Source organism: Megascapheus bottae, chromosome 24 (genome assembly GCF_031878675.1).
Source record: "Megascapheus bottae isolate mThoBot1 chromosome 24, mThoBot2.hap1, whole genome shotgun sequence".
Lineage (NCBI taxonomy): Eukaryota > Metazoa > Chordata > Mammalia > Rodentia > Geomyidae > Megascapheus > Megascapheus bottae.
The window spans coordinates 658,639-671,396 of record NC_143532.1 but is presented as its reverse complement, the minus strand read 5'-3'; the positions used below and the strand labels follow the sequence as shown (position 1 = coordinate 671,396).

Here is a 12,758-nt window from a genome sequence, read left to right as displayed (position 1 = left end):
CCTGCAAGGCTTCCAAGCTTGGCTCCAAGGAGGGAGCCTCCCTGGGGCTTCGCCTGAGGCTGTGAGCTCCAGGGACTGGCAAGCCTAGCAGTCTCACCCCCTTACCCCAGCTTCAGGCAGTAAAGGGAGAGATGGGGGTGGGGGCAGACTGGAGCAGGGCTAGGGGAGATGCTCCTCAGGCTGCTGTGGGCAGAAGTCTCATGTTCTTGCCACTCAGACCCTCCCTGAGGCCATCCGCATGCCAGCGGGCTCCCCACAGCCTGGGATGGGAGAGCAAGAGGCAGGAAGCTCTCGGGCTCTCCAATGCCGTTCTACTCTGGGCAGAGAGTGGGAGGGAAACCTCAGGCACAACCGGAATCCCAGCTCAGCTGTGCGTCATGGTCTGGCATCCTCTCCCCAAGCCTCAGCAGAGAGCAGACTATCAGGGACTCCCTTGGGGCTGGGCTTCGCCTGGTGGCCTTCCCCACAGAGCAGCCGTTCCAGAGCTGCTGCACAGAAACGTGTGCAATGTTCGCAGCTCGCAATGCAAATGTTCACCTAGGTTGGTGCAGCTCGGTCTGCTCACTGGCAGGTGCTCTGTGCCTTTGGCTCTGCTAATTCTCTTAAATTCTAAGGACTTTTTGTTCCGTCTCCTCTGCTCTCCCTCTCTGAGATGCACATTCTGCCCCTGGAGCCCTCCAACAGGTCTGGTTTTCTTGTTTCCACTCCTGCACCCCGTCTGTCTCTTTTGTTCTGTTTTGGGAGATTTCTAGCCCTCCTACTGAGGACTGCACCTGGCCACCATGCTTTTAATCCCTGAGATCCCTTAGGTTCTCTAAAAACAAAACAAACAAAGCAAGCCCAGCATCTCTTCATGGCTTGTGGGGCAGTGGAGCCGTGGCTTTGCAAGCTTGGGGAGTGTTTTGAGAGTTGTTGTCTCTCAGCTGTCCCTGCTCACCGTTGCTTTCGCTGACTTTACATTTTGCATCTCCCGTGTCAGGGACCGTCCTCAGTGCTCTGGTCATTCCTGGCTGCTGGTGCTTAGGACCAGACACCTCACTGCCAACTGGAATATGGGCACACGAGGGACCTATTCTGTGAGGCTTCCTTGCAGGGTGACTGGCCTGGCCCACCCCCAGCGCCTCCATTTTATCCATATATGCAGGCTCTTGTCACCCCAAGACCCAACTCGCAGGAGCTGACCCTCACCATCTTCAGGTGGCCAAGAAGCTTTTGGGTGAGAACTCTGGGTGGCAAGCTGGAGCTCTTCCAGAACTAGCACAGCCCATCTCTTAGGTCTCTAAGGCTTAGCAGTTGACCTGGCTACTCAGAGGCCTGACAGCTTCAAGGCCTGCCAGTGAGGGCAGGCTTTCAAAGGTAGATTTCTGGCCATGGACCCTCGGTTGACTTAGCCACCAGTAGCCAAGTCCCTTGGCAGTTTTTGTGATCCATGGCTTCCAGAAGCAATGATGACAGAAGATAGCAGCAAGAAGCAACAGGCTGTACCTTCCAGTGCCACTGCTCTTGTGAGACTCCCATGCTGGGGCCCACAGCGGGACATGGTCACAGCTCTGGAGACGAGGGTGTCTGAAATCCCCCAGACTTTCAGTGGCCAGGACCCACAGTCTCCCTCCCATAGGTTCTTACACTTGGGTCTTTCTTCGACCTCAGCTTTTAGTCTCCTCCCACTTTCTCTCTGCTGTGTCATTACCCATCTCAGCTGTCCCATCGTCTCTGCCCTGCCCCTTGCCTGGAACTCTTCAGCTGTTGCTGACAGTACTACCACTGACAGCACTGGCACCAGCTTCATCCCTGACACTGCCAGGCAGCAGCTGCCAAGCACCTCCAGCACGGATGTTCTTCCTATATCACTCTTTCCACTGTCGCCAGCTTTGTCTGTACTCCTAATGTAAGGATCAAATGTAGTTAAGAAAAGCCTATTCAAGGCAAGTCTTATATTGAACCTAATGTACTAGAGGGCAATGTAGGAGGAGGTCTGCCTTGCTAACCCACAAGGTAAACCAAATAACCAGCTTTCGCAGCAGAAATGGGGCATGGAGGGGTGTCTGCACTGGTCACTGCAGTCCCTCATGCAAATGCAGGACTGCATTTGCACAGTCACAGCCTTCTGTTGGACATCTGGAGAGTGCTCCTCCTCTGGCCTGAGTAGAAATGGCAGTGGGATCATCTAGAGTTTATCCAGGCTGTGATGGCAGAAAATCCCACTCAAATGATCCGAAACAGTGGGGCTGTGCTCGTGCCTTCAGGAGCAGGAGCTGTGCTTCCCAGCAAGCAGCTGTAGTTGCCAAATAGCTTCCTCGAGTGCTCAAAGCTGCCGGTGCACCGGGAGTGTGGCCTAGTGGTAGAGCACTTGCCTCGCATGCCCGAAGACCCAGATTCGATTCCTCAGTACCACATACACAGAAAAAAAAGCCAGAAGTGGTGCTGAGGCTCAAGTGGTAGAGCTCTAGCCTTGAGAAAGTCCAAGGACAGTGCTCAGGCCCTGAGCCCAAGCCCAGGACTGCAAAAAAAAAAAAAAAAAAAATGCTGCTGGTGAAGCCTGAGGTCTGCCTGACTGCTTGGCTGGGGCCATTTGCCTGGACTCTAGCCTTTCCTGGATGACACTGATCAAGGGGACAAACGGCCCCAGAGGTTTGGGAGTCGCCTGTGCCAGGGCCACAGCTTCCTGCAGACGACCCAGAGCTGTTTCTCCCGAGGCTCTTGGGCGTCTTCCTGAGCTGCAGCCGCTCCTCACCGCCAGGACATGTGAGCAGCAGCAGAGCATGCTCACTCCAGTGGACACGCGTGTTCTTTATGACCTATTTCAGAAAATCACACGTTTTAACAAACTGGAGGGAGGAGAACGCCCAGCCGTCCAATCTAGGGCCCTGGGCGGACGCCCTCGGTTCGGGTCTGTGCAAAGTCTCCCGGGAGCGGGTGCAAGCTGGGGCGCCTGGTCCGGGGAGGCCGGGGGCCCGCGCTGACCTCCACCCAGGCACCTCCACGTGCCAGTGGCCACGTGGCCACGAAAATGGACACCGGCTTGAAGTCCGCACTGATCAGAGGAGCCCGGAGGGAGCGTCGGAGCCCGCCGTGGGGAGCCCAACGTGGGGAGCCCAACGTGGGGAGCCCAACGTGGGGAGCCCAACGTGGAGAGCCCGCCGTGGAGACCCCGCCGTGGGGACCCCGCCGTGGGGAGCCCAACGTGGAGAGCCCAACGTGGGGAGCCCAACGTGGGGAGCCCGCCGTGGGGAGCCCAACGTGGAGAGCCCAACGTGGGGAGCCCGCCGTGGGGAGCCCGCCGTGGAGACCCCGCCGTGGGGAGCCCGCCGTGGGGAGCCCAACGTGGAGAGCCCAACGTGGGGAGCCCAACGTGGGGAGCCCGCCGTGGGGAGCCCAACGTGGAGAGCCCAACGTGGGGAGCCCGCCGTGGGGAGCCCGCCGTGGAGACCCCGCCGTGGGGAGCCCGCCGTGGGGAGCCCAACGTGGAGAGCCCAACGTGGGGAGCCCAACGTGGGGACCCCGCCGTGGGGAGCCCAACGTGGAGAGCCCGCCGTGGGGACCCCGCCGTGGGGACCCCGCCGTGGAGAGCCCGCCGTGGAGAGCCCGCCGTGGGGAGCCCGCCGTGGAGACCCCGCCGTGGAGAGCCCGCCGTGGAGAGCCCGCCGTGGGGACCCCGCCGTGGAGACCCCGCCGTGGGGACCCCGCCGTGGAGAGCCCGCCGTGGGGACCCCGCCGTGGAGACCCCGCCGAGGGAGGCCAGGCCCGGCCCGGCGGCCCAGCGCCTGCAGGACCGGCCGGAACGTTCGCGCCCGGAACCCGCGGCCACGGCCTCGCCGCGGGGGGACGCGTTGGGGGACGGACGCCCGCGTCGGGGACGCCCGCGTCGGGGACGCTCCGAGCGGCGGACCCGCTTCCGGCCTTTCCTGCCCCTCCGCCCGGCTCGGCCCGCGCCTGACCCCGTGACCCCACCTGACCCCAGCCGACCCGGAGGCCGCAGGTGAGCGCGCGCGGCCGGGCCCGAGGGGCGCCGCGCGACGCGGGGCGGCGGCGGGAGGGAGCTGGGCCGGCGGGGCGGCGCGGGGCGGCGGCGGGAGGGAGCTGGGCCGGGCGGGGCGGGCGGGGCCCTCGGAGCCCCCGGAGCCCCGGAGCCCCCGCGGCCCTCGGAGCCCCGCGCGGGGCAGCGTCCCCGCAGCGCTGCCGCGCGGCCTGGGCCTCCCCGGCGCTCGCCCCGGCTTCGACCTCGGCTCCGCAAACAAGACTTGGAAGTAGGCATGAGCTGATCCAAGCATCTGCGCAAGAGCTGTGAGGCGCGCGTTCTTCTGTTGTGACTGGAGCTAGAGAGGTTTCCCTGCTGAGGTCCTGGCAGCAAGGCACACAGGGAGGCCGGCAAGTACCAGCCAGACCCCTGAGCAAGGGCCTCAGCACAGAGCGTGACCTGGTTCTGGCGGGTTTCACTGCTGAAGTTTGTACTTGGTTAGATGATTTAAAGGGCTGTGTATAATGTGGGATTTTTTTTATTAAGAGAAGAAAAATATCACATGTGGAGCATGTAGTGTTGTCATTTTCCCTTGGCGCGTTCACATAGAGAAATGGGTTAGTGGAGTGTGGCCAGCCTGGAGAAGCAGCCCCTGCCGGGGTCTGAGGTAAAGAGAGCACTGGTGAGGAGTTCTGACTGCTGATGCTTGCTTGTCCTTATCATCCTCCTAGGCCTGCCAGGCAGGGACAAGGCTCGCGGCCTCCACCCTGGGACTGTTATGGGAAGTGTTAGGCCTGGGGCCCGGGGCTATGGCACAAGTGTGCACCCCTCAGCAGGGGCTTTGTCAGCCTCTCTGGAACTCAGTACTAGTTAGGGGCCCAGTACCCTGCCTGGAGCCCCAGGAGGAGAAGCCCACAGAATGAAGTCTGCATTGAGTCCTTTCTCTAGTCTTCGTTATGTTTACTAGAGCAGATGCGGGCCTCTGGCCTCGAGGACTGTGGTCAGAGTCTCCCCTGGTGTTGCTGCATGGAGCTGGCTGATGATCTGGCAGGAAGGGGCCAGGAAGGTCATAAACCACTGGAGGGCCTGTTGTTGGCGCTGGCAGGAGGCGTGGTCAGCTCATAGAAGCCAAGTCCAGGGTAGCGTATGTGGACCAGGCCCTGCGGGATCCCAAGGAGCCCTCTGGTGGAAGCAGGTGCCAAGGGGCGGGGTGTTCTGATCTTAGTAACAATGTATGTGGAGAGGGAGGAAGAGTTCCCTTTCACCATAAAGAAACAAACTAATGCTTACAGACAGGTGAGCACTCACCTTTAGGGGTGACTGGGAGAAGGAGCCTGGTCTGTGCCATCTTCCATACCTGAGTGGCTCCTCCTACCTGGTATTTTTCCAGGCCTAGAGTTCCAAAATCCATTATCAAGATTTACCTTAAGGGGCAGGGAGTTTGGCCTAGTGGTGGAGTGCTTGCCTAGCATGCACAAAGACCTGGGTTCGATTCCTTGGTACCACATACATAGAAAAAAGCCAGAAGTGGTGCTGTGGCTCAAGTGGTGGAGCTCTAGCCTTGAGAAAATCCAGGGACCGTGCTCAGGCCCTGAGCTCAAGCCCAGCACTGGGAAAAAAAAAAAAAAAAAGATTTACCATAAGTGTATTGAGTGTTGCCTCTCTTTGATTTTACCTAATTTATCTCATTGTTTTAGAATCGTGTGTGTGTGTGTGTGTTTAAATCTGTAAGCCAACAAGATTAAAATACTCAGGAGGCAGAGATCTATGGATTGTGGTTCACAGACAGCTGGGACAGGAAAGTCTATGTAACCTGTTTTGTTGTTGTTTTTTATTTTGTTTTTTTTATTTGTTTTTTGCCAGTCCTGGGGCTTGAACTCAGGGCTTGGGCACTATCCTTGAACACTTTTTGTTCAAGACTGGAGCTCTGCCACTTGAGCCACAGCACCACTTCTGGCTTTTTCTGTGTATGTGGTATCAGAGAATGGAACCCAGGGCTTTGTGCATGATGGGTAAGCTCTCTACCACTAGGCTGTGCTCCCAGCCCAAGTCCATGAAACTCCAATTAACCACCAGAAAGACAGAAGTAGGGCTGTGGCTCAAGTGGTAGAGTGCTAGCTTTGAGAGAGAAAGAAATGTTCAGGGACAGTGCCCAGGCCCTGAGTTCAAGCCTCAGGAGAAGTACAAAAAATAAAGGCAGGCAGGCAGGCAGGCTGTGACCCGACGTTGAATGCTGGAGTCATTAGCTTCTCAGGTTAGAGGGAGTTTCTTTAGGACCAGAGGTTCTCAGGGCCTTCTGACCAAGGCTCAGGCAAGGGGTGTTCACTCTGGCTGTACTAACGCGCTGCGTTCTCTCCTCTGCAGAGGAGCCCAGCCACGCCCGGGCAGCTCGGGCAGCTGTGATGCAACCCCATGTGGCCCTGCCCTTCCGACACCTGGTCTGGCGTCTGGTCTCCTGCCGACAGGCCCCGTGGAAACAGAGAGGATGTGGCCTCCTGCACACAGCCCCCGCCACCCCCCTGGATGGGGCTGCCCCAGTGTTTGTGCGGGCCCTGGCGTTTGGGGACAAAATCGCCCTCATTGACCAGCATGGCCGCCACACCTACAGGGACCTCTATGCCCGCAGCCTCCGCCTGTCCCAGGAGATCTGCAAGCTCCGGGGCTGTGTGGATGGCGACCTCCGGGAGGAGAGGGTCTCCTTCCTGTGCTCCAATGACTCCTCCTACGTCGTTGCGCAGTGGGCTGCGTGGATGAGTGGTGGAATTGCCGTCCCCCTGTACCGGAAGCACCCCAAGGCCCAGCTGGAGTACTTCATCCGGGACTCGAGGAGCTCCTTGGTGGTGGCGGGCCAGGAGTATGAGGAGCTGCTAGGCCCAGTCGCGTGGAGCCTGGGGGTGCCGCTTCTGCCCCTCACTCCTGCCGTCTACCACGAGACTGCGGAAGGGACCCTGGAAGCACGGGTGCCGGACCGGGAGTGGCGAGACCGTGGAGCCATGATCTTCTACACCAGTGGGACCACAGGGGCCCCCAAAGGGGCCCTGAGCACCCACCGCAGCCTGGCAGCCGTGGTGAGTGTCGGGGCCTTCCGGGGCCAGCTTGTCCTTCTGTGTCCTTCCCTCACCATCGTCGCCTTGGTGACAGTGTGAACCACAGCCCTGGCACTGTTGGTTCACACCTCCATAGGGCCATCCACGGCTGTTTCTCTCTCTTACACTCTCACATTCTCACACACTCACACTCACACTCCCCCCCATCCCAATGAAGTTCTTGGTAACAAAGGGTGAGAGGGACATGTAACTCCCTGCCAGGGGAGGGCAGCCGTGTTCCCCGGTGTGGAGGGGTCCAGGCTCTCCGGGGTGACCCTCCAGGACTGTGGACACAGAGGACAGAAGAGACCACGGCATGCCGTGCCCTGTGAGCCAGACTGTGACGAGGACCGGAGGGGGAGATTGACCTGGGCAGCCTGGAAGCAGGAACCGCCTGTCTTGTACATTATTCTTACATTCTGTGACAAAACTCTCCAACCACTTTGCTAATCTGGGATAAATACTTCCAGAAAGTATTTGTTTGTATTCACAATGAATGAAGTCTCTTCTATGATAGAAGAAATGAAATTAAAACTCAAAACTGAAGCTTGAAGCACGAGAGGAAGGCAGGAGGTAAACACAGATTCTGAGCCCATAGCGTGGCTGTGAGTGAGTAGTGAGCTCGGCCAGGTGTGTACGAGCCACCCCCCCCCCCAAGGTCACCTGTGGAGTCCTCTCTGGGCCTCTCCATTCCTGTGACGAGGCAGAGAGGTCCTGCAGCGTGCAGGACATGGCCCCCTCGCCAGGGCCTCACGGGGCACTCCGCAGCCTTGTCCCCGAGGCCCCTCACTACCGGCTGAGGACACGCCCTAAACCTCACTATTGGAGGGGTGGCGATAGTGCAGGGATGACAGACTGCTTCGCAGAGATGCTGCAGTTGGACTGATAGAGTTAAGTGCAGAATGCTGCCATGCCCTCATCCTGTGCCTGGGCTGGGAGCCAGCCTGCGGGGGGCAGGGCCACATCCACGCCTCTGCAGCGCCCGTCTGCTGCAGCCAGGGCTGCTGGTTATCTGTGCCCCCTCGCCTGAGCAAGCAGTGATCCTTGCCCATCTTACCCTCATCTCTGTCAGGAATCACCGAAGGAGAGTGGACTTTTCTCTGCTCCCTCTGCCTCGGGTCCCTCTGAAGCCCCAGGGCTCCGGGTCTGACCAGTGCTTTGTCTCCCGCAGGTGACGGGGCTGGTCCGCGCCTGGGCCTGGACGAAAGATGACGTGATCCTCCACGTCCTCCCACTGCATCACGTCCACGGGGCGGTCAACAAGCTGCTCTGCCCACTCTGGGTGGGAGCCACCTGCGTGATGCTGCCGGACTTCAACGCCCAGCAGGTCAGTTGGGACTCCGGTCTCCGCCCCGGCTGTGTGCCAGCTTTGCAGATGTGTGAGTCCCGGGAGCCACTGTGATACAAGGCTGTGGTTGGGGATAAGACTCCACAGGTTTGTTCTCGCCTTTCTGGAGATGAAGAGTGTGAAGTGAAGCCAAGTGTCCGTGGCTCACACTTGTACCCTAGCTGCTCAGGAGGCATAGATCTGAGGATCGCAGTTCAAAGCCCAGCCTGGGCATGACAGTCTGTGAGACTCTTATCTCCAGTGAGCCACCAGAAAAAAATGGAAGTGGTGCTGTGGCTCAAGTGGTAGAGCAGCAGCTTTGAGCTGAAGAGCTCAAGGACAGCACCCAAGCCCAGCGTTCAAGACCCGTGATTGACCAAACAAACAAAGTATGAGGTGAGCTGAATGGAGCTAAAGTCATGTGAGGACAAGCTTTCCACCTGGAGGCCCAGGGGTCAGAGACTGGCCCGTGCTCCTGGCAGGCCTCTGCTCTCTGCTGGAATCTCATAGCTGTCCGCTCTCCCTCTGCCTCCTCTTGTACAGATATCCAAGATGGTCTCCCACCTCTAGACTACAACTGAATCCCACCTGCAGTGTCCCTTCCTCCACTGGGTGTTCAGAGCCCAGGGAGGAGCACGTGGACACCACAAGCCATTGCTGGGGTGAAGGACCCAGCGGAGGACTTCTGGGGACTCCCGTCACTCCTCCTTACAGAGTTCTCTTCTTTACATGCACTACTCTACACAGAAGTACTGGTGTCATTGAGCCACCTGTGAATTGTCACCCGTGCGTGGTGGCAGATCAGAGTCACTGCTGTGGAGGGCAGAGAGCCATGTCTAAACACGGGTGCCAGCCGTGGTGACCTGGCCGATGGTGTCATCTCACGGGTCTTGATTCCCTGACAGCCATTGACTGGGCCTGGTAGTATTTTCCTGCCGGAGGCCAACCTGGTCCTCACCTTTCTCCATTATCACACTCCAGCCCTGGCCTTTGGCCACCCTGCCCTGAGCTTACCCTTGTTGGGCTCATCTTCCCTTCTGGCTGCCTGGGCCTTGTCCTCCCTCGTCTGCAGCCCGACCTCCCCATGGATGCCTGATGTAGACACGTGGTGGGCAGTCCCTAACTGGACTGTAGAGCAGATGTGGTCCTTGGGTGTCACACCCATGCATTCCCAGGCAAGCTCCTCCACAGTACTGTGTAGGCAACTCCACATGCATCTCCCTGGGCCCAGAGGCCACCTGGGGTCTCCTCTGAGGTGCTGTCCTGAGGTACTGTCTTGTCTATCTGTGTGGACAGTCCACTGACTGCTGGCCCCTGTCTGTCTGTCTGTCTGTGTGGACACTCCACTGACTACCGGCCTCTGTCTGTGTGGTCAGTCCATTGACTGCTGGCCCCGTTGGTCTGTGCGGCCAGTCCTCTCTGGACTGCCGCTCACCTTGGGTCTCCTCCTACACGCTGCTCCCAGTCTTTAGAGAAGGATTCTCTTCTAAAGGCAGGGGCTCTGGACAGTGTGGCTTGGTTGCCGTTTATCCCAGTTTCCAGTGCCTAGGGCTGAGACCCACTGTGAGGGCTGTGAGGAGCCTGAAGGCCAGGACCACCATGTCACAGAGCCTGTCCTGCCTACCACCGGCCTCAAGGCCACAATACAAACAACATTCCACCATGCCAGCTTTTCTTTAAGAACTGGGGCAAACATGAAACACTGGTTACCCATTTATATTAAAGCTCATTATAAAATTACTGTGTAGTAAAACACAAAGTTCACGTGCACTTGTTTGAACACAAGGGACCTGCCCTCTGTCTGTGTCACCACGGGGCTAACGTCTGCTGGGGTCCACCTGGGGCTTCTGCCAGCTTCCCCAAGGCACAGGCCACCCTTCCTGAAGTAACTGGAGAGAGCCGACTCCGCTGCAGGCCACAGCTATGAACCCGGGTCCAGCTCCTGTCAAGGTTCCCCCTGCTGGAGGCCAGGCCGAAGTGTCTGCACAGGCTGTGCTCTGTGGAGATGGGTCAGGGCTCGAGGCCCCACCCTGGGAGCTGTGGATAAGGCCCTGCACCCCCTGGCTGGAAGCACCAGCTAGAACTGGAACCCTGTAGGGTGTAGCTGTGAGTGCTCTTTCCTGATGTTTCTACTGGCGGCTTCTTTTTCTCTGTAGGTCTGGGAAAAGTTCTTAAGTTCCGAGACTCCACGGATTAATATGTTTATGGCGGTGCCTACGATATACAGCAAACTGATGGAGTACTACGACACACATTTTACCCAGCCTCATGTCCAGGACTTTGTGCGTGCAGTTTGTGAAGAAAAAATTAGGTAAATGGAAAAAGCTCCCTTTCCCATTCAGGGAGGCTCGGTGATTGTCAGGTAGAAGTCAGCCTGCCTTTTCAGGGGTAGCATTTCCCTTCCCTTGACGTGAAGCATCTGCACACCTCTGGCTTTGCCCATTCATATGCCGTTGCCTCTCTGGCCTCACACAGCCTCCTGCACTGTCTCCTGCCCCTCACTGTGGCAGTGAACAGATCTTCTCACCTGGGCCCAGTGACCACCCAGTCTGTTTCTGCCCAGTCTTGGGTCTCCCAGCCTCCCGCTGCCGCCTCCTCATCTCCCTGGTTCTGCCTGGCTCCCTGGATGAGTGGCTTTCCTTCCAATGAGGAGCTGAGCCCTTTGAGAACTTTGTTCTGTGTTCTCTTGTGAACCTGTAGACACAGTTTATTTACCAACTTTATGTTATGATGTGACACTGCTCAGCATCAGGGGGCGGAGAATGGAAGATCACAGAGCAAGACCAGCTGGAAATTCCATCTCAACACATTAGCCTGTTACCCCAGCTAATTGGAGGCCATGAGAATTGTGGTTCAGGCCAGCCTCAGGCAAAAACACAAGACCCTACCTGAAAACTAAAGTGAAAAAGGCTGGTGTGTGTTCAAGTGACGGTGCACCTGCCAGACAACAAGAGGCCCTAAATCTAAACACCAGTACCACCAGAAAAAGAATTTGACTTATAAACTAGAAGTCAGCACTGCATGGCTTAGTGAATCTGTGGACTGGGCATTTCCCTGTCCCAGCAGGCGTGATGGGAGGTGTTCGTTTCACTGTCCGGGGGAGAGGGGACAGTGCACACAGGAAGTAGACTCAGGCTGGCCCCTGGAGTGGTCCGGTCAGCTGGGTGCCCATCTTGAACCGCTCAGGAAGCAGCGCCTTATCTCCACAAGGGAGCATGAGGGAGTGACTGTTTGACAGCATGCTTGGTCTTACGCTTGCCACACCTCAGCCCCACTACAGTGTTCTGAGGCATGGGATCCCTGTGCCACACCCGCAGTGCTGCAGCACAGGGCCTGCGTCCTGCACCAAGCCGTCACCACCACTCAGTCCTGTAGTGATGACTGCTCATATGGTCACATATGCAGAGTGCCACCCACAGCCCTGGACATACCCTTTCATTCTCATTCCTTTGGAAGAGCTCTGCACACCCTAAATATCCAACAAGTTATTTTCAAGAAACACGCGTTAGCCCAAGCGCATTTTATTGCAAATTTCACCCGGCGATGTGGAGCGAGGGCGTTTTGCTGTCGGGCGTTTTGCCGTCGGTCTGTGCCTGGGTTCAGGTGTGTGTCAGGCGTGAGGCCCCTTCAGAGCTGAGCCTTGTGCTGGTGCCCTAGGCTGATGGTGTCAGGCTCGGCGGCTCTGCCCGTGCCCCTGCTGGAGAGGTGGAAGAGCGCCACGGGCCACCTGCTGCTAGAGCGCTACGGCATGACGGAGATCGGCATGGCCCTGTCCAGCCCGCTGGCCGCGGCTCGCCTGCCAGGTACCTGCAGCCCACCCCTCTGATCTTCACGGGGCGGGGGGGGGGTCCCTGGTCAACCCGCTGTCCAGCCCGCCTCCTCTGATCTTCATGGGGGGGTCCCTGGTCAACCCGTTGTCCAGCCCCCTCTGATCTTCATGGGGGGGGTCCCTAGTCAACCCGCTGTCCAGCACGCCTCCTCTGATCTTCGTGGGGGGGTCCCTGGTCAATCCGCTGTCCAGCCCGCCTCCTCTGATCTTCATGGGGGAGGTTCCTGGTCAACCCGCTGTCCAGCCCGCCTCCTCTGATCTTCATGGGGGGGGGTCCCTGGTCAACCCGCTGTCCAGTCCGCCTCCTCTGATCTTCATGGGGGGGTCCCTGGTCAACCCGCTGTCCAGTCCGCCTCCTCTGATCTTCATGGGGGGGTCCCTGGTCAACCCGCTGTCCAGCCCGCCTCCTCTGATCTTCATGGGGGGGGTCCCTGGTCAACCCGCTGTCCAGCCCGCCTCCTCTGATCTTCATGGGGGAGGTTCCTGGTCAACCCGCTGTCCAGCCCGCCTCCTCTGATCTTCATGGGGGGGGGTCCCTGGTCAACCCGCTGTCCAGTC

The 12,758-nt window shown here is 58.5% G+C and overlaps 1 protein-coding gene across 1 annotated transcript in view; it reads left to right on the top strand.

Moving 5' to 3' along the window:
* Positions 1–3,879: 3,879 nt before the first annotated feature.
* The window catches only part of Acsf3 (acyl-CoA synthetase family member 3), a 28,881-nt gene continuing 20,002 nt past the window's right edge, over positions 3,880–12,758 (top strand). The window contains exons 1-5 of the mRNA XM_090357118.1: positions 3,880–3,979; positions 6,323–7,026; positions 8,216–8,371; positions 10,528–10,682; positions 12,029–12,174. Of these exons, the coding sequence (XP_090213244.1) occupies positions 6,361–7,026; positions 8,216–8,371; positions 10,528–10,682; positions 12,029–12,174 (1,123 nt within the window). The 5' untranslated portion in view covers positions 3,880–3,979; positions 6,323–6,360. The remainder of the gene's footprint in view (positions 3,980–6,322; positions 7,027–8,215; positions 8,372–10,527; positions 10,683–12,028; positions 12,175–12,758) is intronic.